Raw genomic sequence first — 27,116 nt, forward strand, 5'->3', positions numbered from 1 at the left:
TGTGGGACCCTATATAGACACGTGTGTGCCTTTCCAAATCATGTCCAATCAACTGAATTGACCACAGATGGACTCTAATCAAGTTGTAGAAACATCTCGAGAATGATCAGTGGAAACAGGATGCACTTGAGCTCAATACTGAGTGCCATGTCAAAGGCTGTGAATACTTATGTACATAAATTTGCAAAGATTTCCAACAACCGTCTTTCATCTTGTCATTATGGAGTATTGTTTGTAGAATTTTAAGGAAAATAATTAATTTAATCCATTTTGGAATAAGGCTGTTATATAACACCATGTGGAAAAAGTGAAGCGTTGTGAATACTTTCCAAACGCACTGTATCAGATTTAGCGGCTTTGTCAAATTTTAGACCCAGATTTCTGTATAGCCAATCAACAGTGACGATGCCCAGTGTTACAGTGCTAAACAAACTGAATTAAAAAGGTTAAATTGTTATAATTATTCACAAACTGAACAGGAAATTATCTGCTGTTTAGTTACAATGACCAGAGGAGATTATTCACACACACACAGGAGTTTTTGATGATTTATTGTTCCTGAAATGTCCACACTCTGGAGGACAAAATAAAAAATACAAAAGTGTCACAGTACAAAGACTTATAATAGAGAGAGAGAGAGAGAGAGACTCCTATAATGTGAATAACAATTCTCTTTCACACAGAATAATAAAATCCTCATCACTGTTGTGATTAAAAGCCCGCCGTACGCAGGCAGACAGGCAGAGAGACAGACAGCTTTACAGTCACCCTCTGCAGACAGATATATGGTGTGTGTGCATCCTGCAGGTTCGGTGTACCGGGCAGCCTTGTTTGTCCATAGCCCAGCCCCTCAGCTCAGAGTCACATGACTGGGGCAGGGCTGCATGTGTGACATCATCAATGACATCTTCAGGAAAGAGACAGAAGATCCAGAGATGGAAAGAGAGAGAGACTGAGAGCAAACAGGGTCAGGCCACTCGTTGGGGTGAGAGACAGACAGGAGATGAATAGAGGGAGAGAATGAGACAGACAGGTAGACAGTGATGTAGAGATAGACAGGCAGCTTTTTTTTGGGTGGGGTGGGGTGGGGTGGGTGGAATTTGTATGTGAGCCTAAGCGTCCTCACAGTGATGACGTGGCATGTGTGGACAAGAGGTCGTCGTCATGGTAACAAAAGTGAGCTGCTGGTACGGTCAAGCTTCTTTCCTTTAGAGAGTGCAGCAACCTGTTTCATCAACTCCCTGTTCTTTGCCTACAGAGAGACAGGACACAGAGAAACAGGTCACAGAGAGACAGGACACAGAGAGACAGGACATGAAAGGAGAGGACAGTGATGTGGTCTTCAGCTGCTGTAGCTTGTCCATCTCAAAGTCTGATGTTTGTTGCATGCTGCAAACGCCTTTCAGCACACCATGGTCATGAAGAGTGAGTGTTTTAATTCCTATAGACTTCCTTTCAGCTCGAACAAATCAGACTATTTGTCTCTAATCTCTCTTATTAACAGTGTGTTTCTCCACAGAACTGTCACTCAGTGTCCTTCTCACTGTTCTGTGTAAACACTAGAGACTATTCTTCTGAAAATCCCAGACGGTCAGTAGTTTCTGAAACACCAACAGCCATGCCATGGAGCCTCAGAGGTCATACTGAAGTTCAATAAATACCTGCATAAATGTGCTAGGGCTCCTAATATTGTGGACCTTAAGTGAAACTGAGTGTGTGTGTGAGTGTGTTTCTACAAAATGTGTGTGTGTGGATAAGTGTGTGTATATAACCTGTTGTTGCTCCATGGCCTCTTTGTGAGCTTTCTCCATGTTGTTCATCTTCAGACGCATGTTCGACTCCTGATACTGAAAATCAGCCTTCAGCTCAGTCAGCTACACACACACACACACACACACACACACACACACACACACACTGAGGAACTGGGAACCAGAGTCCACTTAGTTTTAGTCATGTGTGTGAGACATCTATAGCTATCCATCTATGTAAGTTCCTAATAAAATGGACAAAGTGTGTGTGTACCTTCCTGTCCTTCTCCAGGATTGTCTGGTCTCTCTGCTGCAGCAGTCTCTTAAGTGACATCACTTCCTCTTTCAGCTGACTAATAAGGATGAAGTTATCTGTCCCACCTGAGTCCATCGACTGAGCTATAGAGCTACTGCAGAGACAAATAAGGGGAGGGAGAGAGAGAGAGGGAGAGAGAGAGAATCCACTCATGTACTGAAATGCAATTTTGTATGTTTTTACACATATAATGTCACCAACAGCAGTTACTCACTAGCTTTCTCTCTCTCACACACACACACACACCTGTCTCCATTGGATGGTTTCAGCTCCAGTTTGGGTTTCTTCTTTGGTGTTTCTTTCTGAATGGATGCTGATTTATGGCTACAGACAACGTAAAACACTGTTACTATGACAACACATCTGTCAGTAACACCACCTACAATACTCTACTAGTGAACACACAGGCCTCAGTGTTTCAGTGTGTCACCTACATCACTTATATAAAGGAATAATCCAAGAGGAAGTGGAGAAGGGAAGGTGTTACAGACAGGTCTAGAACACAGGAGTGTGTGTGTGTGTGTGTGTGTGTGTATACAGTGAGGGAGACACTAAATTCACCTCTGTTCCCACAGTCGCTGCTCCTGCTCCGGACTCAAACTGCTACTCAGCCTACACAAAACACACACACACACACACACGTACAATGATAAACTAAGGCCACAATGCTAACAGACTTAAGATAATAATAATAATAATAATAATAATATATACTTGGGCGGTGTGTGTGTGTGTGTGTACTTGTGAGAGGTGCTGTGGCGGGGTGTGTGTGTGTACTTGTGAGAGGTGCTGTGGCGGGATGTGTGTGTGTGTGTGTGTACTTGTGAGAGGTGCTGTGGCGGTGTGTGTGTGTGTGTGTACTTGTGAGAGGTGCTGTGGCGGTGTGTGTGTGTGTACTTGTGAGAGGTGCTGTGGCGGTGTGTGTGTGTGTACTTGTGAGAGGTGCTGTGGCGGTGTGTGTGTGTGTGTACTTGTGAGAGGTGCTGTGGCGGTGTGTGTGTGTGTGTACTTGTGAGAGGTGCTGTGGCGGTGTGTGTGTGTGTGTGTGTACTTGTGAGAGGTGCTGTGGCGGTGTGTGTGTGTGTGTGTGTGTGTACTTGTGAGAGGTGCTGTGGCGGTGTGTGTGTACTTGTGAGAGGTGCTGTGGCGGTGTGTGTGTGTGTGTGTGTGTACTTGTGAGAGGTGCTGTGGCGGTGTGTGTGTGTGTGTGTGTGTACTTGTGAGAGGTGCTGTGGCGGTGTGTGTGTGTGTGTGTGTGTACTTGTGAGAGGTGCTGTGGCGGGGTGTGTGTGTGTACTTGTGAGAGGTGCTGTGGCGGTGTGTGTGTGTGTACTTGTGAGAGGTGCTGTGGCGGTGTGCGTGTGTGTACTTGTGAGAGGTGCTGTGGCGGGGTGTGTGTGTGTACTTGTGAGAGGTGCTGTGGCGGGGTGTGTGTGTACTTGTGAGAGGTGCTGTGGCGGGGTGTGTGTGTGTACTTGTGAGAGGTGCTGTGGCGGGGTGTGTGTGTACTTGTGAGAGGTGCTGTGGCGGGGTGTGTGTGTGTGTGTGTGTACTTGTGAGAGGTGCTGTGGCGGTGTGTGTGTGTGTGTGTGTGTACTTGTGAGAGGTGCTGTGGCGGGGTGTGTGTGTACTTGTGAGAGGTGCTGTGGCGGTGTGTGTGTGTGTGTGTGTGTACTTGTGAGAGGTGCTGTGGCGGTGTGTGTGTGTGTACTTGTGAGAGGTGCTGTGGCGGTGTGTGTGTGTGTACTTGTGAGAGGTGCTGTGGCGGGGTGTGTGTGTACTTGTGAGAGGTGCTGTGGCGGGGTGTGTGTGTACTTGTGAGAGGTGCTGTGGCGGGGTGTGTGTGTGTACTTGTGAGAGGTGCTGTGGCGGGGTGTGTGTGTACTTGTGAGAGGTGCTGTGGCGGGGTGTGTGTGTACTTGTGAGAGGTGCTGTGGCGGGGTGTGTGTGTGTGTGTGTGTGTGTGTGTGTGTGTGTGTACTTGTGAGAGGTGCTGTGGCGGGGTGTGTGTGTACTTGTGAGAGGTGCTGTGGCGGTGTGTGTGTGTGTGTGTGTGTGTGTGTGTGTACTTGTGAGAGGTGCTGTGGCGGTGTGTGTGTGTGTGTGTGTGTACTTGTGAGAGGTGCTGTGGCGGTGTGTGTGTGTGTGTGTACTTGTGAGAGGTGCTGTGGCGGTGTGTGTGTGTGTGTGTACTTGTGAGAGGTGCTGTGGCGGTGTGTGTGTGTGTACTTGTGAGAGGTGCTGTGGCGGGGTGTGTGTGTGTACTTGTGAGAGGTGCTGTGGCGGGGTGTGTGTGTGTACTTGTGAGAGGTGCTGTGGCGGGGTGTGTGTGTGTACTTGTGAGAGGTGCTGTGGCGGTGTGTGTGTGTGTACTTGTGAGAGGTGCTGTGGCGGTGTGTGTGTGTGTACTTGTGAGAGGTGCTGTGGCGGTGTGTGTGTGTGTACTTGTGAGAGGTGCTGTGGCGGGGTGTGTGTGTACTTGTGAGAGGTGCTGTGGCGGTGTGTGTGTGTGTACTTGTGAGAGGTGCTGTGGCGGTGTGTGTGTGTGTACTTGTGAGAGGTGCTGTGGCGGGGTGTGTGTGTACTTGTGAGAGGTGCTGTGGCGGGGTGTGTGTGTGTACTTGTGAGAGGTGCTGTGGCGGTGTGTGTGTGTGTACTTGTGAGAGGTGCTGTGGCGGTGTGTGTGTGTGTACTTGTGAGAGGTGCTGTGGCGGGGTGTGTGTGTACTTGTGAGAGGTGCTGTGGCGGGGTGTGTGTGTACTTGTGAGAGGTGCTGTGGCGGTGTGTGTGTGTGTGTGTACTTGTGAGAGGTGCTGTGGCGGTGGTGGTGGTGGCGATGTTCCTTGTCGCTGAGTGATGAGGAGTTGGAGTGGGAGGAGCTGAGGCCTTTACGCTGTTCTTTAGTTTTCTGTAAAACACGGCGGTAGGAGAGTGTGCAGAGCCAACACAGCAGCTTCCCATCCACCTACACACACACACACACACACACACACACCATGTTCACAAACCCACAAAATCCAGCTGATTGAGTTGTTGTGTACTCACTACACACTGTCTCACTGCAACAGAACGTGTCACTGAACTAGCGCTAATGATTCAAGTCACTGATCAGACTAGTGAACATCTCTAGTGTGTGTGTGTGTGTGTGTGTGTGTGTGTGTGAGAGAGACCTTTCTCCGGCCCTCCTCCTTCCTGTCGAAGGCACACTGCTGTTTGCACTGCTCACAGGTCTGTGGTGGACCATACTTCTTCTCAGAGTTAGTGCAGCGCTGACACTTTGTCCCGATGAACGCAGCAATGATGTTACAGTACTGACATGGCTTCGGCTAGCAAACACACACACACACACACACACACACACAGTTTACATGACCATAATCAACCGGGTCCCTCCAACTCAACCCCTCCCCCTCTCTGGGTCCCTCCAACTCAACCCCTCCCCCTCTCTGGGTCCCTCCAACTCAACCCCTCTCACACAGGGAACGAAAAAAAAGAGAGAAAACTTACTGTTCCAAACTGTTTGACATTCTGGGCGCATTTCTTGCAGATGGTGTTGGTTTTGCTGTAAAAAAAAACACAATATTATTATTATTTCAGAGTGTTTCAGTGTGAACACGAACTCAGATTCAACTCCACCCATCACTCCATGTAGAGTCTCACACGGCTGTAGTGTGTGTGTGTGATGTAGAGTCTCACAGTGCTGTAGTGTGTGTGTGTGTGTGATGTAGAGTCTCACAGTGCTGTAGTGTGTGTGTGTGATGAGTCTCACAGTGCTGTAGTGTGTGTGTGTGATGAGTCTCACAGTGCTGTGTGTGTGTGTGTGATGTAGAGTCTCACACTGCTGTAGTGTGTGATGTAGAGTCTCACACTGCTGTAGTGTGTGATGTAGAGTCTCACACTGCTGTAGTGTGTGTGTGTGTGTGTGTGTGTGTGTGATGTAGAGTCTCACACTGCTGTAGTGTGTGTGTGTGTGTGATGTAGAGTCTCGCACTGCTGTAGTGTGTGTGTGTGTGATGTAGAGTCTCGCACTGCTGTAGTGTGTGTGTGTGTGTGATGTAGAGTCTCACACTGCTGTAGTGTGTGTGTGATGTAGAGTCTCACACTGCTGTAGTGTGTGTGTGTGTGATGTAGAGTCTCACACTGCTGTAGTGTGTGTGTGATGTAGAGTCTCACACTGCTGTAGTGTGTGTGTGTGTGATGTAGAGTCTCGCACTGCTGTAGTGTGTGTGTGTGTGATGTAGAGTCTCGCACTGCTGTAGTGTGTGTGTGATGTAGAGTCTCACACTGCTGTAGTGTGTGTGTGATGTAGAGTCTCACACTGCTGTAGTGTGTGTGTGTGTGATGTAGAGTCTCGCACTGCTGTAGTGTGTGTGTGTGTGATGTAGAGTCTCACACTGCTGTAGTGTGTGTGTGATGTAGAGTCTCACTGCTGTAGTGTGTGTGTGTGTGATGTAGAGTCTCACACTGCTGTAGTGTGTGTGTGTGTGATGTAGAGTCTCACACTGCTGTAGTGTGTGTGTGTGTGATGAGTCTCACACTGCTGTAGTGTGTGTGTGTGTGTGATGTAGAGTCTCACACTGCTGTAGTGTGTGTGTGTGTGATGAGTCTCACACTGCTGTAGTGTGTGTGTGTGTGTGTGATGTAGAGTCTCACACTGCTGTAGTGTGTGTGTGTGTGATGTAGAGTCTCACACTGCTGTAGTGTGTGTGTGATGTAGAGTCTCACACTGCTGTAGTGTGTGTGTGATGTAGAGTCTCACTGCTGTAGTGTGTGTGTGTGTGATGTAGAGTCTCACACTGCTGTAGTGTGTGTGTGTGTGATGAGTCTCACACTGCTGTAGTGTGTGTGTGTGTGATGTAGAGTCTCACACTGCTGTAGTGTGTGTGTGATGTAGAGTCTCACACTGCTGTAGTGTGTGTGTGTGTGATGTAGAGTCTCGCACTGCTGTAGTGTGTGTGTGTGATGTAGAGTCTCACACTGCTGTAGTGTGTGTGTGTGTGATGTAGAGTCTCACACTGCTGTAGTGTGTGTGTGTGTGTGATGAGTCTCACACTGCTGTAGTGTGTGTGTGTGTGTGATGTAGAGTCTCACTGCTGTAGTGTGTGTGTGTGATGTAGAGTCTCACACTGCTGTAGTGTGTGTGTGTGTGTGATGTAGAGTCTCACACTGCTGTAGTGTGTGTGTGTGTGATGTAGAGTCTCACACTGCTGTAGTGTGTGTGTGTGTGATGTAGAGTCTCACACTGCTGTAGTGTGTGTGTGATGTAGAGTCTCACACTGCTGTAGTGTGTGTGTGATGTAGAGTCTCGCACTGCTGTAGTGTGTGTGTGTGTGTGTGATGTAGAGTCTCACACTGCTGTAGTGTGTGTGTGTGTGTGTGATGTAGAGTCTCGCACTGCTGTAGTGTGTGTGTGTGTGATGTAGAGTCTCACACTGCTGTAGTGTGTGTGTGTGTGATGTAGAGTCTCACACTGCTGTAGTGTGTGTGTGTGATGTAGAGTCTCACACTGCTGTAGTGTGTGTGTGTGTGTGATGTAGAGTCTCACACTGCTGTAGTGTGTGTGTGTGTGATGTAGAGTCTCACACTGCTGTAGTGTGTGTGTGATGTAGAGTCTCGCACTGCTGTAGTGTGTGTGTGTGTGTGTGTGATGTAGAGTCTCACACTGCTGTAGTGTGTGTGTGTGTGTGTGATGTAGAGTCTCGCACTGCTGTAGTGTGTGTGTGTGTGTGATGTAGAGTCTCACACTGCTGTAGTGTGTGTGTGTGTGTGATGTAGAGTCTCACACTGCTGTAGTGTGTGTGTGTGTGATGAGTCTCACACTGCTGTAGTGTGTGTGTGTGTGTGATGTAGAGTCTCACACTGCTGTAGTGTGTGTGTGTGTGATGAGTCTCACACTGCTGTAGTGTGTGTGTGTGTGTGATGTAGAGTCTCACACTGCTGTAGTGTGTGTGTGTGTGATGTAGAGTCTCACACTGCTGTAGTGTGTGTGTGATGTAGAGTCTCACACTGCTGTAGTGTGTGTGTGTGTGATGTAGAGTCTCACACTGCTGTAGTGTGTGTGTGTGATGTAGAGTCTCACACTGCTGTAGTGTGTGTGTGATGTAGAGTCTCACACTGCTGTAGTGTGTGTGTGTGTGATGTAGAGTCTCACACTGCTGTAGTGTGTGTGTGTGATGTAGAGTCTCACACTGCTGTAGTGTGTGTGTGTGTGATGTAGAGTCTCACACTGCTGTAGTGTGTGTGTGTGTGATGAGTCTCACACTGCTGTAGTGTGTGTGTGTGTGATGTAGAGTCTCACACTGCTGTAGTGTGTGTGTGTGTGATGAGTCTCACACTGCTGTAGTGTGTGTGTGTGATGTAGAGTCTCACACTGCTGTAGTGTGTGTGTGATGTAGAGTCTCGCACTGCTGTAGTGTGTGTGTGTGTGTGATGTAGAGTCTCACACTGCTGTAGTGTGTGTGATGTAGAGTCTCGCACTGCTGTAGTGTGTGTGTGTGTGTGATGTAGAGTCTCGCACTGCTGTAGTGTGTGTGTGTGTGTGTGTGATGTAGAGTCTCGCACTGCTGTAGTGTGTGTGTGATGTAGAGTCTCACTGCTGTAGTGTGTGTGTGTGTGATGTAGAGTCTCACACTGCTGTAGTGTGTGTGTGATGTAGAGTCTCGCACTGCTGTAGTGTGTGTGTGTGTGTGATGTAGAGTCTCGCACTGCTGTAGTGTGTGTGTGTGTGTGTGTGATGTAGAGTCTCGCACTGCTGTAGTGTGTGTGTGATGTAGAGTCTCACTGCTGTAGTGTGTGTGTGTGTGATGTAGAGTCTCACACTGCTGTAGTGTGTGTGTGTGTGATGTAGAGTCTCACACTGCTGTAGTGTGTGTGTGTGTGTGATGTAGAGTCTCACACTGCTGTAGTGTGTGTGTGATGTAGAGTCTCACACTGCTGTAGTGTGTGTGTGATGTAGAGTCTCACTGCTGTAGTGTGTGTGTGTGTGTGTGTGATGTAGAGTCTCACACTGCTGTAGTGTGTGTGTGATGTAGAGTCTCGCACTGCTGTAGTGTGTGTGTGTGTGTGATGTAGAGTCTCACACTGCTGTAGTGTGTGTGTGTGTGTGATGTAGAGTCTCACACTGCTGTAGTGTGTGTGTGATGTAGAGTCTCACACTGCTGTAGTGTGTGTGTGATGTAGAGTCTCACTGCTGTAGTGTGTGTGTGTGATGTAGAGTCTCACACTGCTGTAGTGTGTGTGTGTGTGATGAGTCTCACACTGCTGTAGTGTGTGTGTGTGTGTGATGTAGAGTCTCACACTGCTGTAGTGTGTGTGTGATGTAGAGTCTCACACTGCTGTAGTGTGTGTGTGATGTAGAGTCTCACACTGCTGTAGTGTGTGTGTGATGTAGAGTCTCACACTGCTGTAGTGTGTGTGTGATGTAGAGTCTCACACTGCTGTAGTGTGTGTGTGTGTGATGTAGAGTCTCGCACTGCTGTAGTGTGTGTGTGTGTGTGATGTAGAGTCTCACACTGCTGTAGTGTGTGTGTGTGTGATGTAGAGTCTCACACTGCTGTAGTGTGTGTGTGTGTGATGTAGAGTCTCACACTGCTGTAGTGTGTGTGTGTGATGTAGAGTCTCACACTGCTGTAGTGTGTGTGTGTGTGATGAGTCTCACACTGCTGTAGTGTGTGTGTGTGTGTGATGTAGAGTCTCACACTGCTGTAGTGTGTGTGTGATGTAGAGTCTCACACTGCTGTAGTGTGTGTGTGTGTGTGATGTAGAGTCTCACACTGCTGTAGTGTGTGTGTGTGTGATGAGTCTCACACTGCTGTAGTGTGTGTGTGTGTGATGTAGAGTCTCACACTGCTGTAGTGTGTGTGTGATGTAGAGTCTCGCACTGCTGTAGTGTGTGTGTGTGTGTGATGTAGAGTCTCACACTGCTGTAGTGTGTGTGTGTGTGATGAGTCTCACACTGCTGTAGTGTGTGTGTGTGTGATGTAGAGTCTCACACTGCTGTAGTGTGTGTGTGTGTGATGTAGAGTCTCGCACTGCTGTAGTGTGTGTGTGATGTAGAGTCTCGCACTGCTGTTGTGTGTGTGTGTGTGTGTGTGATGTAGAGTCTCGCACTGCTGTAGTGTGTGTGTGTGTGTGTGATGTAGAGTCTCGCACTGCTGTAGTGTGTGTGTGTGTGTGATGTAGAGTCTCGCACTGCTGTAGTGTGTGTGTGTGTGATGTAGAGTCTCGCACTGCTGTAGTGTGTGTGTGATGTAGAGTCTCGCACTGCTGTAGTGTGTGTGTGTGTGATGTAGAGTCTCGCACTGCTGTAGTGTGTGTGTGTGTGATGTAGAGTCTCACACTGCTGTAGTGTGTGTGTGTGTGATGTAGAGTCTCACACTGCTGTAGTGTGTGTGTGTGATGTAGAGTCTCACACTGCTGTAGTGTGTGTGTGTGATGTAGAGTCTCGCACTGCTGTAGTGTGTGTGTGTGTGATGTAGAGTCTCACACTGCTGTAGTGTGTGTGTGTGTGATGTAGAGTCTCACACTGCTGTAGTGTGTGTGTGTGATGTAGAGTCTCACACTGCTGTAGTGTGTGTGATGTAGAGTCTCGCACTGCTGTAGTGTGTGTGTGTGTGATGTAGAGTCTCACACTGCTGTAGTGTGTGTGTGTGTGATGTAGAGTCTCACACTGCTGTAGTGTGTGTGTGTGTGATGTAGAGTCTCACACTGCTGTAGTGTGTGTGTGTGATGTAGAGTCTCGCACTGCTGTAGTGTGTGTGTGTGTGTGTGTGATGTAGAGTCTCACACTGCTGTAGTGTGTGTGTGTGTGATGTAGAGTCTCACACTGCTGTAGTGTGTGTGTGTGATGTAGAGTCTCACACTGCTGTAGTGTGTGTGTGTGATGTAGAGTCTCACACTGCTGTAGTGTGTGTGTGATGTAGAGTCTCACACTGCTGTAGTGTGTGTGTGTGATGTAGAGTCTCACACTGCTGTAGTGTGTGTGTGTGTGTGATGTAGAGTCTCACACTGCTGTAGTGTGTGTGTGTGTGATGTAGAGTCTCACACTGCTGTAGTGTGTGTGTGATGTAGAGTCTCGCACTGCTGTAGTGTGTGTGTGTGTGTGTGTGATGTAGAGTCTCACACTGCTGTAGTGTGTGTGTGTGTGTGTGATGTAGAGTCTCGCACTGCTGTAGTGTGTGTGTGTGTGTGATGTAGAGTCTCACACTGCTGTAGTGTGTGTGTGTGTGTGATGTAGAGTCTCACACTGCTGTAGTGTGTGTGTGTGTGATGAGTCTCACACTGCTGTAGTGTGTGTGTGTGTGTGATGTAGAGTCTCACACTGCTGTAGTGTGTGTGTGTGTGTGTGTGTGATGTAGAGTCTCACACTGCTGTAGTGTGTGTGTGATGTAGAGTCTCGCACTGCTGTAGTGTGTGTGTGTGTGATGTAGAGTCTCACACTGCTGTAGTGTGTGTGTGTGTGTGTGTGTGATGTAGAGTCTCGCACTGCTGTAGTGTGTGTGTGTGTGTGATGTAGAGTCTCACTGCTGTAGTGTGTGTGTGTGTGATGTAGAGTCTCACACTGCTGTAGTGTGTGTGTGTGTGTGATGAGTCTCACACTGCTGTAGTGTGTGTGTGTGTGTGATGTAGAGTCTCACACTGCTGTAGTGTGTGTGTGATGTAGAGTCTCACACTGCTGTAGTGTGTGTGTGATGTAGAGTCTCACACTGCTGTAGTGTGTGTGTGTGTGATGTAGAGTCTCACACTGCTGTAGTGTGTGTGTGTGTGTGATGTAGAGTCTCACACTGCTGTAGTGTGTGTGTGTGTGATGTAGAGTCTCACACTGCTGTAGTGTGTGTGTGTGTGATGTAGAGTCTCACACTGCTGTAGTGTGTGTGTGATGTAGAGTCTCGCACTGCTGTAGTGTGTGTGTGTGTGATGTAGAGTCTCACACTGCTGTAGTGTGTGTGTGTGTGTGTGTGTGATGTAGAGTCTCGCACTGCTGTAGTGTGTGTGTGATGTAGAGTCTCACACTGCTGTAGTGTGTGTGTGTGTGTGTGTGTGTGTGTGATGTAGAGTCTCGCACTGCTGTAGTGTGTGTGTGTGATGTAGAGTCTCGCACTGCTGTAGTGTGTGTGTGATGTAGAGTCTCACACTGCTGTAGTGTGTGTGTGTGTGTGTGTGTGTGTGTGATGTAGAGTCTCGCACTGCTGTAGTGTGTGTGTGTGATGAGTCTCACACTGCTGTAGTGTGCGTGTGTGTGTGTGATGTAGAGTCTCACACTGCTGTAGTGTGTGTGTGTGTGTTGTAGAGTCTCACACTGCTGTAGTGTGTGTGTGATGTAGAGTCTCACACTGCTGTAGTGTGTGTGTGTGTGTGATGTAGAGTCTCACACTGCTGTAGTGTGTGTGTGTGTGATGTAGAGTCTCACACTGCTGTAGTGTGTGTGTGTGTGTGATGTAGAGTCTCACACTGCTGTAGTGTGTGTGTGTGTGATGTAGAGTCTCACACTGCTGTAGTGTGTGTGTGTGTGATGTAGAGTCTCACACTGCTGTAGTGTGTGTGTGTGTGTGTGTGTGATGTAGAGTCTCGCACTGCTGTAGTGTGTGTGTGATGTAGAGTCTCACACTGCTGTAGTGTGTGTGTGATGTAGAGTCTCGCACTGCTGTAGTGTGTGTGTGTGTGATGTAGAGTCTCACACTGCTGTAGTGTGTGTGTGTGTGTGTGTGTGATGTAGAGTCTCGCACTGCTGTAGTGTGTGTGTGATGTAGAGTCTCACACTGCTGTAGTGTGTGTGTGTGTGTGTGTGTGTGTGTGATGTAGAGTCTCGCACTGCTGTAGTGTGTGTGTGATGTAGAGTCTCACACTGCTGTAGTGTGTGTGTGTGTGTGTGTGTGTGTGTGATGTAGAGTCTCGCACTGCTGTAGTGTGTGTGTGTGATGAGCCTCACACTGCTGTAGTGTGCGTGTGTGTGTGTGATGTAGAGTCTCACACTGCTGTAGTGTGTGTGTGTGTGTTGTAGAGTCTCACACTGCTGTAGTGTGTGTGTGATGTAGAGTCTCACACTGCTGTAGTGTGTGTGTGTGTGATGTAGAGTCTCACACTGCTGTAGTGTGTGTGTGTGTGATGAGTCTCACACTGCTGTAGTGTGTGTGTGTGATGTAGAGTCTCACACTGCTGTAGTGTGTGTGTGATGTAGAGTCTCACACTGCTGTAGTGTGTGTGTGATGTAGAGTCTCGCACTGCTGTAGTGTGTGTGTGTGTGTGATGTAGAGTCTCACACTGCTGTAGTGTGTGTGTGTGTGTGATGTAGAGTCTCGCACTGCTGTAGTGTGTGTGTGTGTGTGTGTGTGATGTAGAGTCTCGCACTGCTGTAGTGTGTGTGTGATGTAGAGTCTCACACTGCTGTAGTGTGTGTGTGATGTAGAGTCTCACTGCTGTAGTGTGTGTGTGTGTGATGTAGAGTCTCACACTGCTGTAGTGTGTGTGTGTGTGATGTAGAGTCTCACACTGCTGTAGTGTGTGTGTGTGTGTGATGTAGAGTCTCACACTGCTGTAGTGTGTGTGTGATGTAGAGTCTCACACTGCTGTAGTGTGTGTGTGATGTAGAGTCTCACACTGCTGTAGTGTGTGTGTGATGTAGAGTCTCACTGCTGTAGTGTGTGTGTGTGTGATGTAGAGTCTCACACTGCTGTAGTGTGTGTGTGTGTGATGAGTCTCACACTGCTGTAGTGTGTGTGTGTGTGTGATGTAGAGTCTCACACTGCTGTAGTGTGTGTGTGTGTGTGATGTAGAGTCTCACACTGCTGTAGTGTGTGTGTGATGTAGAGTCTCACACTGCTGTAGTGTGTGTGTGTGATGTAGAGTCTCACACTGCTGTAGTGTGTGTGTGTGATGTAGAGTCTCACACTGCTGTAGTGTGTGTGTGTGTGTGATGTAGAGTCTCACACTGCTGTAGTGTGTGTGTGATGTAGAGTCTCACACTGCTGTAGTGTGTGTGTGTGATGTAGAGTCTCACACTGCTGTAGTGTGTGTGTGATGTAGAGTCTCACACTGCTGTAGTGTGTGTGTGTGTGATGTAGAGTCTCACACTGCTGTAGTGTGTGTGTGTGTGTGATGTAGAGTCTCACACTGCTGTAGTGTGTGTGTGATGTAGAGTCTCACACTGCTGTAGTGTGTGTGTGATGTAGAGTCTCACTGCTGTAGTGTGTGTGTGTGTGATGTAGAGTCTCACACTGCTGTAGTGTGTGTGTGTGTGATGAGTCTCACACTGCTGTAGTGTGTGTGTGTGTGTGATGTAGAGTCTCACACTGCTGTAGTGTGTGTGTGATGTAGAGTCTCGCACTGCTGTAGTGTGTGTGTGTGTGTGTGTGATGTAGAGTCTCGCACTGCTGTAGTGTGTGTGTGATGTAGAGTCTCACACTGCTGTAGTGTGTGTGTGTGTGATGTAGAGTCTCGCACTGCTGTAGTGTGTGTGTGTGTGATGTAGAGTCTCACACTGCTGTAGTGTGTGTGTGTGTGTGTGATGTAGAGTCTCGCACTGCTGTAGTGTGTGTGTGTGATGTAGAGTCTCGCACTGCTGTAGTGTGTGTGTGTGATGAGTCTCACACTGCTGTAGTGTGCGTGTGTGTGTTGTAGAGTCTCACACTGCTGTAGTGTGTGTGTGTTGTAGAGTCTCACACTGCTGTAGTGTGTGTGTGTGTGTGTGTGTGATGTAGAGTCTCACACTGCTGTAGTGTGTGTGTGATGTAGAGTCTCACACTGCTGTAGTGTGTGTGTGTGTGATGTAGAGTCTCACACTGCTGTAGTGTGTGTGTGTGTGTGTGTGTGTGTGTGATGTAGAGTCTCACACTGCTGTAGTGTGTGTGTGTGTGATGTAGAGTCTCGCACTGCTGTAGTGTGTGTGTGTGATGTAGAGTCTCACACTGCTGTAGTGTGTGTGTGTGTGATGAGTCTCACACTGCTGTAGTGTGTGTGTGTGATGTAGAGTCTCACACTGCTGTAGTGTGTGTGTGTGATGTAGAGTCTCACACTGCTGTAGTGTGTGTGTGATGTAGAGTCTCGCACTGCTGTAGTGTGTGTGTGATGTAGAGTCTCGCACTGCTGTAGTGTGTGTGTGTGTGTGATGTAGAGTCTCACACTGCTGTAGTGTGTGTGTGTGGGTGATGTAGAGTCTCGCACTGCTGTAGTGTGTGTGTGTGTGTGTGTGATGTAGAGTCTCGCACTGCTGTAGTGTGTGTGTGATGTAGAGTCTCACACTGCTGTAGTGTGTGTGTGATGTAGAGTCTCACTGCTGTAGTGTGTGTGTGTGTGATGTAGAGTCTCACACTGCTGTAGTGTGTGTGTGTGTGATGTAGAGTCTCACACTGCTGTAGTGTGTGTGTGTGTGTGATGTAGAGTCTCGCACTGCTGTAGTGTGTGTGTGATGTAGAGTCTCACACTGCTGTAGTGTGTGTGTGTGTGATGAGTCTCACACTGCTGTAGTGTGTGTGTGTGTGATGTAGAGTCTCACACTGCTGTAGTGTGTGTGTGATGTAGAGTCTCACACTGCTGTAGTGTGTGTGTGATGTAGAGTCTCACACTGCTGTAGTGTGTGTGTGTGTGATGTAGAGTCTCACACTGCTGTAGTGTGTGTGTGTGTGATGTAGAGTCTCACACTGCTGTAGTGTGTGTGTGTGTGATGTAGAGTCTCGCACTGCTGTAGTGTGTGTGTGTGTGTGATGTAGAGTCTCACACTGCTGTAGTGTGTGTGTGTGTGATGTAGAGTCTCACACTGCTGTAGTGTGTGTGTGTGTGATGTAGAGTCTCACACTGCTGTAGTGTGTGTGTGTGATGTAGAGTCTCACACTGCTGTAGTGTGTGTGTGTGTGTGATGTAGAGTCTCACACTGCTGTAGTGTGTGTGTGTGATGTAGAGTCTCACACTGCTGTAGTGTGTGTGTGATGTAGAGTCTCACACTGCTGTAGTGTGTGTGTGATGTAGAGTCTCGCACTGCTGTAGTGTGTGTGTGTGTGTGATGTAGAGTCTCACACTGCTGTAGTGTGTGTGTGTGTGATGAGTCTCACACTGCTGTAGTGTGTGTGTGTGATGTAGAGTCTCACACTGCTGTAGTGTGTGTGTGTGTGATGAGTCTCACACTGCTGTAGTGTGTGTGTGTGATGTAGAGTCTCACACTGCTGTAGTGTGTGTGTGTGTGTGATGTAGAGTCTCGCACTGCTGTAGTGTGTGTGTGTGATGTAGAGTCTCGCACTGCTGTAGTGTGTGTGTGATGTAGTCTCGCACTGCTGTAGTGTGTGTGTGTGTGTGTGTGTGTGTGATGTAGAGTCTCACACTGCTGTAGTGTGTGTCTGTGTGTGTGATGTAGAGTCTCGCACTGCTGTAGTGTGTGTGTGTGTGTGATGTAGAGTCTCGCACTGCTGTAGTGTGTGTGTGATGTAGAGTCTCGCACTGCTGTAGTGTGTGTGTGTGTGTGATGTAGAGTCTCGCACTGCTGTAGTGTGTGTGTGTGTGATGTAGAGTCTCGCACTGCTGTAGTGTGTGTGTGTGTGATGTAGAGTCTCGCACTGCTGTAGTGTGTGTGTGTGTGATGTAGAGTCTCGCACTGCTGTAGTGTGTGTGTGATGTAGAGTCTCACACTGCTGTAGTGTGTGTGTGTGTGATGTAGAGTCTCGCACTGCTGTAGTGTGTGTGTGATGTAGAGTCTCGCACTGCTGTAGTGTGTGTGTGTGTGATGTAGAGTCTCGCACTGCTGTAGTGTGTGTGTGTGTGATGTAGAGTCTCGCACTGCTGTAGTGTGTGTGTGTGTGTGTGTGATGTAGAGTCTCACACTGCTGTAGTGTGTGTGTGTGTGATGTAGAGTCTCACACTGCTGTAGTGTGTGTGTGTGATGTAGAGTCTCGCACTGCTGTAGTGTGTGTGTGTGATGAGTCTCACACTGCTGTAGTGTGCGTGTGTGTGTTGTAGAGTCTCACACTGCTGTAGTGTGTGTGTGTTGTAGAGTCTCACACTGCTGTAGTGTGTGTGTGTGTGTGTGTGTGATGTAGAGTCTCACACTGCTGTAGTGTGTGTGTGATGTAGAGTCTCACACTGCTGTAGTGTGTGTGTGTGTGATGTAGAGTCTCACACTGCTGTAGTGTGTGTGTGTGTGTGTGTGTGTGTGTGTGTGATGTAGAGTCTCACACTGCTGTAGTGTGTGTGTGTGTGATGTAGAGTCTCGCACTGCTGTAGTGTGTGTGTGTGATGTAGAGTCTCACACTGCTGTAGTGTGTGTGTGTGTGATGTAGAGTCTCACACTGCTGTAGTGTGTGTGTGTGATGTAGAGTCTCACACTGCTGTAGTGTGTGTGTGTGTGATGAGTCTCACACTGCTGTAGTGTGTGTGTGTGATGTAGAGTCTCACACTGCTGTAGTGTGTGTGTGTGATGTAGAGTCTCACACTGCTGTAGTGTGTGTGTGTGTGTGTGATGAGTCTCACACTGCTGTAGTGTGTGTGTGATGTAGAGTCTCGCACTGCTGTAGTGTGTGTGTGATGTAGAGTCTCGCACTGCTGTAGTGTGTGTGTGTGTGTGATGTAGAGTCTCACACTGCTGTAGTGTGTGTGTGTGTGTGATGTAGAGTCTCGCACTGCTGTAGTGTGTGTGTGTGTGTGTGTGATGTAGAGTCTCGCACTGCTGTAGTGTGTGTGTGATGTAGAGTCTCACACTGCTGTAGTGTGTGTGTGATGTAGAGTCTCACTGCTGTAGTGTGTGTGTGTGTGATGTAGAGTCTCACACTGCTGTAGTGTGTGTGTGTGTGATGTAGAGTCTCACACTGCTGTAGTGTGTGTGTGTGTGATGAGTCTCACACTGCTGTAGTGTGTGTGTGTGTGATGTAGAGTCTCACACTGCTGTAGTGTGTGTGTGATGTAGAGTCTCACACTGCTGTAGTGTGTGTGTGATGTAGAGTCTCACACTGCTGTAGTGTGTGTGTGTGTGATGTAGAGTCTCACACTGCTGTAGTGTGTGTGTGTGTGATGTAGAGTCTCACACTGCTGTAGTGTGTGTGTGTGTGATGTAGAGTCTCGCACTGCTGTAGTGTGTGTGTGTGTGTGATGTAGAGTCTCACACTGCTGTAGTGTGTGTGTGTGTGATGTAGAGTCTCACACTGCTGTAGTGTGTGTGTGTGTGATGTAGAGTCTCACACTGCTGTAGTGTGTGTGTGTGATGTAGAGTCTCACACTGCTGTAGTGTGTGTGTGTGTGTGATGTAGAGTCTCACACTGCTGTAGTGTGTGTGTGTGATGTAGAGTCTCACACTGCTGTAGTGTGTGTGTGATGTAGAGTCTCACACTGCTGTAGTGTGTGTGTGATGTAGAGTCTCGCACTGCTGTAGTGTGTGTGTGTGTGTGATGTAGAGTCTCACACTGCTGTAGTGTGTGTGTGTGTGATGAGTCTCACACTGCTGTAGTGTGTGTGTGTGATGTAGAGTCTCACACTGCTGTAGTGTGTGTGTGTGTGATGAGTCTCACACTGCTGTAGTGTGTGTGTGTGATGTAGTCTCGCACTGCTGTAGTGTGTGTGTGATGTAGTCTCGCACTGCTGTAGTGTGTGTGTGTGATGTAGAGTCTCGCACTGCTGTAGTGTGTGTGTGATGTAGTCTCGCACTGCTGTAGTGTGTGTGTGTGTGTGTGTGTGTGTGTGATGTAGAGTCTCACACTGCTGTAGTGTGTGTGTGTGTGTGTGATGTAGAGTCTCGCACTGCTGTAGTGTGTGTGTGTGTGTGATGTAGAGTCTCGCACTGCTGTAGTGTGTGTGTGATGTAGAGTCTCGCACTGCTGTAGTGTGTGTGTGTGTGATGTAGAGTCTCGCACTGCTGTAGTGTGTGTGTGTGTGATGTAGAGTCTCGCACTGCTGTAGTGTGTGTGTGTGTGATGTAGAGTCTCGCACTGCTGTAGTGTGTGTGTGATGTAGAGTCTCGCACTGCTGTAGTGTGTGTGTGTGTGATGTAGAGTCTCGCACTGCTGTAGTGTGTGTGTGTGTGATGTAGAGTCTCGCACTGCTGTAGTGTGTGTGTGTGTGTGTGTGATGTAGAGTCTCACACTGCTGTAGTGTGTGTGTGTGTGATGTAGAGTCTCACACTGCTGTAGTGTGTGTGTGTGATGTAGAGTCTAACACTGCTGTAGTGTGTGTGTGTGTGTGTGATGTAGAGTCTCACACTGCTGTAGTGTGTGTGTGTGTGTGATGTAGAGTCTCACACTGCTGTAGTGTGTGTGTGTGTGATGTAGAGTCTCACACTGCTGTAGTGTGTGTGTGTGTGTGATGTAGAGTCTCACACTGCTGTAGTGTGTGTGTGTGTGTGTGTGTGTGTGATGTAGAGTCTCGCACTGCTGTAGTGTGTGTGTGTGATGTAGAGTCTCGCACTGCTGTAGTGTGTGTGTGTGTGATGAGTCTCACACTGCTGTAGTGTGCGTGTGTGTGTGTGATGTAGAGTCTCGCACTGCTGTAGTGTGTGTGTGTGTGATGAGTCTCACACTGCTGTAGTGTGCGTGTGTGTGTGTGATGTAGAGTCTCACACTGCTGTAGTGTGTGTGTGATGTAGAGTCTCGCACTGCTGTAGTGTGTGTGTGTGTGTGATGTAGAGTCTCACACTGCTGTAGTGTGTGTGTGTGTGATGTAGAGTCTCACACTGCTGTAGTGTGTGTGATGTAGAGTCTCGCACTGCTGTAGTGTGTGTGTGTGTGTGATGTAGAGTCTCACACTGCTGTAGTGTGTGTGTGATGTAGAGTCTCACACTGCTGTAGTGTGTGTGTGTGTGTGTGATGTAGAGTCTCACACTGCTGTAGTGTGTGTGTGTGTGATGTAGAGTCTCACAGTGCTCTAGTGTGTGTGTGTGTGATGTAGTCTCACACTGCTGTAGTGTGTGTGTGATGTAGAGTCTCACACTGCTGTAGTGTGTGTGTGTGTGATGAGTCTCACAGTGCTGTAGTGTGTGTGTGTGTGATGAGTCTCACAGTGCTGTAGTGTGTGTGTGTGTGATGAGTCTCACAGTGCTGTAGTGTGTGTGTGTGATGTAGAGTCTCACACTGCTGTAGTGTGTGTGATGTAGAGTCTCACACTGCTGTAGTGTGTGTGTGTGTGTGTGATGAGTCTCACACTGCTGTAGTGTGTGTGTGTGTGATGTAGAGTCTCACACTGCTGTAGTGTGTGTGTGATGTAGAGTCTCACACTGCTGTAGTGTGTGTGTGTGTGATGTAGAGTCTCACACTGCTGTAGTGTGTGTGTGTGTGTGATGTAGAGTCTCACACTGCTGTAGTGTGTGTGTGTGTGATGTAGAGTCTCACACTGCTGTAGTGTGTGTGTGTGTGTGATGAGTCTCACACTGCTGTAGTGTGTGTGTGTGTGTGATGTAGAGTCTCGCACTGCTGTAGTGTGTGTGTGTGTGTGATGTAGAGTCTCGCACTGCTGTAGTGTGTGTGTGTGTGTGATGTAGAGTCTCGCACTGCTGTAGTGTGTGTGTGTGATGTAGAGTCTCGCACTGCTGTAGTGTGTGTGTGTGTGTGTGTGATGTAGAGTCTCGCACTGCTGTAGTGTGTGTGTGTGTGTGTGTGTGTGATGTAGAGTCTCGCACTGCTGTAGTGTGTGTGTGTGTGATGTAGAGTCTCACACTGCTGTAGTGTGTGTGTGTGTGTGATGTAGAGTCTCACACTGCTGTAGTGTGTGTGTGTGTGATGTAGAGTCTCACACTGCTGTAGTGTGTGTGTGTGTGATGTAGAGTCTCACACTGCTGTAGTGTGTGTGTGTGTGATGTAGAGTCTCACACTGCTGTAGTGTGTGTGTGTGTGATGTAGAGTCTCGCACTGCTGTAGTGTGTGTGTGTGTGATGTAGAGTCTCGCACTGCTGTAGTGTGTGTGTGTGTGTGTGTGTGATGTAGAGTCTCGCACTGCTGTAGTGTGTGTGTGTGATGTAGAGTCTCGCACTGCTGTAGTGTGTGTGTGTGTGTGTGATGTAGAGTCTCACACTGCTGTAGTGTGTGTGTGTGTGTGATGTAGAGTCTCGCACTGCTGTAGTGTGTGTGTGTGATGTAGAGTCTCACACTGCTGTAGTGTGTGTGTGTGATGTAGAGTCTCACACTGCTGTAGTGTGTGTGTGTGTGTGTGATGTAGAGTCTCACACTGCTGTAGTGTGTGTGTGTGTGATGTAGAGTCTCGCACTGCTGTAGTGTGTGTGTGTGATGTAGAGTCTCGCACTGCTGTAGTGTGTGTGTGTGTGTGTGTGTGATGTAGAGTCTCGCACTGCTGTAGTGTGTGTGTGTGTGTGATGTAGAGTCTCACACTGCTGTAGTGTGTGTGTGTGTGTGATGTAGAGTCTCACACTGCTGTAGTGTGTGTGTGTGTGTGATGTAGAGTCTCACACTGCTGTAGTGTGTGTGTGTGTGTGATGTAGAGTCTCACACTGCTGTAGTGTGTGTGTGTGTGTGTGATGTAGAGTCTCGCACTGCTGTAGTGTGTGTGTGTGTGATGTAGAGTCTCGCACTGCTGTAGTGTGTGTGTGTGATGTAGAGTCTCGCACTGCTGTAGTGTGTGTGTGTGTGTGTGTGTGATGTAGAGTCTCGCACTGCTGTAGTGTGTGTGTGTGTGTGTGTGTGATGTAGAGTCTCGCACTGCTGTAGTGTGTGTGTGTGTGATGTAGAGTCTCACACTGCTGTAGTGTGTGTGTGTGTGTGATGTAGAGTCTCACACTGCTGTAGTGTGTGTGTGTGTGATGTAGAGTCTCACACTGCTGTAGTGTGTGTGTGTGTGATGTAGAGTCTCACACTGCTGTAGTGTGTGTGTGTGTGTGATGTAGAGTCTCACACTGCTGTAGTGTGTGTGTGTGTGTGTGATGTAGAGTCTCACACTGCTGTAGTGTGTGTGTGTGTGATGAGTCTCACACTGCTGTAGTGTGTGTGTGTGTGATGTAGAGTCTCACACTGCTGTAGTGTGTGTGTGTGTGTGATGTAGAGTCTCACACTGCTGTAGTGTGTGTGTGTGTGATGTAGAGTCTCACACTGCTGTAGTGTGTGTGTGTGTGATGTAGAGTCTCGCACTGCTGTAGTGTGTGTGTGTGATGTAGAGTCTCGCACTGCTGTAGTGTGTGTGTGTGTGTGTGTGTGATGTAGAGTCTCGCACTGCTGTAGTGTGTGTGTGTGTGTGATGTAGAGTCTCACACTGCTGTAGTGTGTGTGTGTGTGTGATGTAGAGTCTCACACTGCTGTAGTGTGTGTGTGTGTGTGATGTAGAGTCTCACACTGCTGTAGTGTGTGTGTGTGTGTGTGATGTAGAGTCTCGCACTGCTGTAGTGTGTGTGTGTGTGATGTAGAGTCTCGCACTGCTGTAGTGTGTGTGTGTGATGTAGAGTCTCGCACTGCTGTAGTGTGTGTGTGTGTGTGTGTGTGATGTAGAGTCTCGCACTGCTGTAGTGTGTGTGTGTGTGATGTAGAGTCTCACACTGCTGTAGTGTGTGTGTGTGTGTGATGTAGAGTCTCACACTGCTGTAGTGTGTGTGTGTGTGATGTAGAGTCTCACACTGCTGTAGTGTGTGTGTGTGTGATGTAGAGTCTCACACTGCTGTAGTGTGTGTGTGTGTGTGATGTAGAGTCTCACACTGCTGTAGTGTGTGTGTGTGTGTGTGATGTAGAGTCTCACACTGCTGTAGTGTGTGTGTGTGTGATGAGTCTCACACTGCTGTAGTGTGTGTGTGTGTGATGTAGAGTCTCACACTGCTGTAGTGTGTGTGTGTGTGTGATGTAGAGTCTCACACTGCTGTAGTGTGTGTGTGTGTGATGTAGAGTCTCACACTGCTGTAGTGTGTGTGTGTGTGTGATGTAGAGTCTCACACTGCTGTAGTGTGTGTGTGTGTGTGATGTAGAGTCTCACACTGCTGTAGTGTGTGTGTGTGTGTGTGATGTAGAGTCTCACACTGCTGTAGTGTGTGTGTGTGTGATGTAGTCTCACACTGCTGTAGTGTGTGTGTGTGTGTGATGTAGAGTCTCACACTGCTGTAGTGTGTGTGTGATGTAGAGTCTCACAGTGCTGTAGTGTGTGTGTGTGTGATGAGTCTCACACTGCTGTAGTGTGTGTGTGTGTGTGATGAGTCTCACACTGCTGTAGTGTGTGTGTGTGTGTGATGTAGAGTCTCGCACTGCTGTAGTGTGTGTGTGTGTGTGTGATGTAGAGTCTCGCACTGCTGTAGTGTGTGTGATGTAGAGTCTCACACTGCTGTAGTGTGTGTGATGTAGAGTCTCACACTGCTGTAGTGTGTGTGTGTGTGTGATGAGTCTCACACTGCTGTAGTGTGTGTGTGTGTGTGTGTGATGAGCCTCACACTGCTGTAGTGTGTGTGTGTGTGTGATGTAGAGTCTCACACTGCTGTAGTGTGTGTGTGTGTGATGTAGAGTCTCACACTGCTGTAGTGTGTGTGTGTGTGATGTAGAGTCTCACACTGCTGTAGTGTGTGTGTGTGTGATGTAGAGTCTCACACTGCTGTAGTGTGTGTGTGATGTAGAGTCTCACACTGCTGTAGTGTGTGTGTGATGTAGAGTCTCACACTGCTGTAGTGTGTGTGTGATGTAGAGTCTCACACTGCTGTAGTGTGTGTGTGATGTAGAGTCTCACACTGCTGTAGTGTGTGTGTGATGTAGAGTCTCACACTGCTGTAGTGTGTGTGTGATGTAGAGTCTCACACTGCTGTAGTGTGTGTGTGATGTAGAGTCTCACACTGCTGTAGTGTGTGTGTGTGTGATGTAGAGTCTCACACTGCTGTAGTGTGTGTGTGTGTGTGATGTAGAGTCTCACACTGCTGTAGTGTGTGTGTGTGTGTGTGATGTAGAGTCTCACACTGCTGTAGTGTGTGTGTGTGTGATGTAGTCTCACACTGCTGTAGTGTGTGTGTGTGTGTGATGTAGAGTCTCACAGTGCTGTAGTGTGTGTGTGTGTGTGTGATGTAGAGTCTCGCACTGCTGTAGTGTGTGTGATGTAGAGTCTCACACTGCTGTAGTGTGTGTGTGTGTGTGTGATGAGTCTCACACTGCTGTAGTGTGTGTGTGTGTGTGTGTGATGAGCCTCACACTGCTGTAGTGTGTGTGTGTGTGTGTGTGATGAGCCTCACACTGCTGTAGTGTGTGTGTGTGTGTGATGTAGAGTCTCACACTGCTGTAGTGTGTGTGATGTAGAGTCTCACACTGCTGTAGTGTGTGTGATGTAGAGTCTCACACTGCTGTAGTGTGTGTGTGTGTGATGTAGAGTCTCACACTGCTGTAGTGTGTGTGTGTGTGATGTAGAGTCTCACACTGCTGTAGTGTGTGTGTGTGTGATGTAGAGTCTCACACTGCTGTAGTGTGTGTGTGTGTGATGTAGAGTCTCACACTGCTGTAGTGTGTGTGTGTGTGATGTAGAGTCTCACACTGCTGTAGTGTGTGTGTGTGTGATGTAGAGTCTCACACTGCTGTAGTGTGTGTGTGTGTGATGTAGAGTCTCACACTGCTGTAGTGTGTGTGTGTGTGATGTAGAGTCTCACACTGCTGTAGTGTGTGTGTGTGTGATGTAGAGTCTCACACTGCTGTAGTGTGTGTGTGATGTAGAGTCTCACACTGCTGTAGTGTGTGTGTGATGTAGAGTCTCACACTGCTGTAGTGTGTGTGTGTGATGTAGAGTCTCACACTGCTGTAGTGTGTGTGTGATGTAGAGTCTCACACTGCTGTAGTGTGTGTGTGTGTGATGTAGAGTCTCACACTGCTGTAGTGTGTGTGTGTGTGTGATGTAGAGTCTCACACTGCTGTAGTGTGTGTGTGATGTAGAGTCTCACACTGCTGTAGTGTGTGTGTGATGTAGAGTCTCACACTGCTGTAGTGTGTGTGTGTGTGTGTGTGATGTAGAGTCTCACACTGCTGTAGTGTGTGCGTGTGTGTGATGTAGAGTCTCACACTGCTGTAGTGTGTGTGTGTGTGTGTGTGATGTAGAGTCTCACACTGCTGTAGTGTGTGCGTGTGTGTGTGATGTAGAGTCTCACACTGCTGTAGTGTGTGTGTGTGTGTGTGTGATGTAGAGTCTCACACTGCTGTAGTGTGTGCGTGTGTGTGTGATGTAGAGTCTCACACTGCTGTAGTGTGTGTGTGTGATGTAGAGTCTCGCACTGCTGTAGTGTGTGTGTGTGTGTGTGATGTAGAGTCTCGCACTGCTGTAGTGTGTGTGTGTGTGTGTGATGTAGAGTCTCACACTGCTGTAGTGTGTGTGTGTGTGTGTGATGTAGAGTCTCACACTGCTGTAGTGTGTGTGTGTGTGTGTGATGTAGAGTCTCACACTGCTGTAGTGTGTGAGCCAATCACATCACAGCTCCAACTCCTCATTACTGAACACTTTGTAACTAATCACAGTACTTATAACATGGTTTAAATACACAGATGTTCACCCATTCACAATGTTTATGACTGAACACAGTACGGCATCAGTGTGTGTGTGTGTGTGTGTGTGTGTGTGTGTGTGTGTGTGTGTGTGTGTGTGTGTGTGTGTTACCTCTCCTGTTGGAACTCAGTTCTACAGTAGGTGCACTTCACTATGGGATGGGCGATCCGACACTCCTACACACACACAGTGAAGGAGTTTACTCAGTGAAGGGTTAGGGTTAAGGAGGACACACACACACACACACCCATCCCATTTACACCTGCTATGCATCCTGGGTGAACTGATCAGAAGTGTAGAGTTGAGCTGTACATCTGTACACATTTGGAATCACAAGGGATTCTCCAGCTGTGATCAGCTTCCATACCTCATTTCTGCTGGAGGAAGACATCTACTAGGGTCACAGGGGTGTTACATCATCGGGGTCACAGGTCCATTACCCCCCAGTCTTCCTCTGTGTTTATGGTCAGTCAGTAATGGCCTGCGAGTCCACTCTGGTGTATTAGTACACACAGTGTTAACACTTTCACCACCACCTCTCCTCAAGACTCCTTCTGCTGTTCTAGCCCCCAGATCCAGCAGAACACTCCTGCAGCCTGCGGTCAGAGAGCTGTGCTCAGGGCCTTCACTGAGGAACACTGGTCATGTGCAAGGGCTCTGTGATATTGTCCAGGTGCTCCTTTATTTGTGTCCATGACTCAAAGAAACACTTTCACGTTCCAGATGTGTCATGGCCACACACTGCCCAGTTCACCTCCAGATGTGTTTCAGTGGTCAGATCACAACTGGACCCTGTTTACATCTGCACTTACTGATGACCATCTCATCACCCAGGATACAAGCTAAAAGTGTGAACAGGGCGCACACACACACACACACAGAAAATACAAGTCCGCACAGACACAAATATACACAATAAAAGACACACACACACACACACCTTGCAGAGCTGCTGTCCCTGAGAGAGCTCCTCGAACGGGTAGCGCTGGTTACACTTGGTGCAGGCGTACAAGGCCGAGCTCGCCATCACCGCCACACACACACACACACACACACACACACACACACACACACACACACACACACACACACCTGTAATAACCCGGTATAAACTGACCCGGTACAGTCCTCACTTTCTCTCTCTCATATACACACACACACACACACACACACACACTACGCTAGCTTTAGCCTGTTAGCACACTTCCCAATGAAACGGTAGCACTCAGGTTCCGCTCTCAGTGCTGTCTCTCAGCTCCTCTCTCCCGGTGTGTAATAAACTCTGTCCGCTCCTCTCTCGGTACAGAGAGGTGTAGAGGTGAGGAACACACGGATTTCCGCTTTCTGTCTGCGAGCTTTAAAATCCTTTCTCCTTTTTTTGTGTATCTCAGTCTCCTCACGAACCGGATGCGAACTGCCACCACAAAGGAACACCGGAGCAGCCAATAACAGCGCCCACTGGAGGCGGGATCAGCCAATAACAGCCGAGCGTTAGGTTCTAGAATGAGCCACTAAGAAGCAGGTATGTGGGCGGGACTTGGAGTTTTGAATCGTGGCACCCAATCCTAGCGGTCGAACCGGCAGGCTGTTTAAAGGGATACGCAACCTGTAATGACGTAATTTTAATAAGTACGTAAGTGATCACGTGGTCTTCGTAA

The 27,116-nt window shown here is 48.4% G+C and overlaps 1 protein-coding gene across 3 annotated transcripts; it reads right to left on the reverse strand.

Annotated features, from left to right (window-relative positions):
* Positions 1-524: 524 nt before the first annotated feature.
* Positions 525-26,902, reverse strand: fam76b (family with sequence similarity 76 member B). 3 transcript variants are annotated; one of them, XM_058383692.1, is made up of 11 exons: positions 26,524-26,901; positions 26,399-26,491; positions 25,570-25,634; positions 5,575-5,629; positions 5,238-5,393; positions 4,869-5,032; positions 2,629-2,679; positions 2,314-2,391; positions 2,026-2,161; positions 1,773-1,874; positions 526-1,252 (listed from the first exon to the last, which is right to left on the reverse strand). In XM_058383692.1, exons 2-11 carry the CDS (start codon positions 26,483-26,485, stop codon positions 1,163-1,165), a joined length of 984 nt encoding a protein of 327 aa, XP_058239675.1. In that variant the 5' UTR covers positions 26,486-26,491; positions 26,524-26,901; the 3' UTR covers positions 526-1,162. The 3 variants fall into 3 exon arrangements, with proteins under 3 accessions (XP_058239677.1, XP_058239675.1, XP_058239674.1); XM_058383694.1 differs by having other exon boundaries at positions 525-1,252; positions 2,026-2,158; positions 26,399-26,902; XM_058383691.1 differs by having other exon boundaries at positions 26,399-26,901.
* Positions 26,903-27,116: the final 214 nt, after the last annotated feature.

This window comes from Hemibagrus wyckioides, linkage group LG28, assembly GCF_019097595.1.
Source record: "Hemibagrus wyckioides isolate EC202008001 linkage group LG28, SWU_Hwy_1.0, whole genome shotgun sequence".
NCBI lineage: Eukaryota > Metazoa > Chordata > Actinopteri > Siluriformes > Bagridae > Hemibagrus > Hemibagrus wyckioides.

What these genes read in the sequence shown, in the direction of transcription:
- fam76b (XM_058383692.1), bottom strand. Translation starts at nt 26,485, where the DNA reads ATGGCGAGCTCGGCCTTGTACGCCTGCACCAAGTGTAACCAGCGCTAC. An exon ending in CGCCACAGCACCTCTCACAA is followed by an intron (nt 2,680 to 4,868) that starts GTACACACACAC and finishes TGTTTTGTGTAG; the next exon opens with GCTGAGTAGCAGTTTGAGTC. An exon ending in CAGCGACTGTGGGAACAGAG is followed by an intron (nt 2,392 to 2,628) that starts GTGAATTTAGTG and finishes CGTTGTCTGTAG; the next exon opens with CCATAAATCAGCATCCATTC.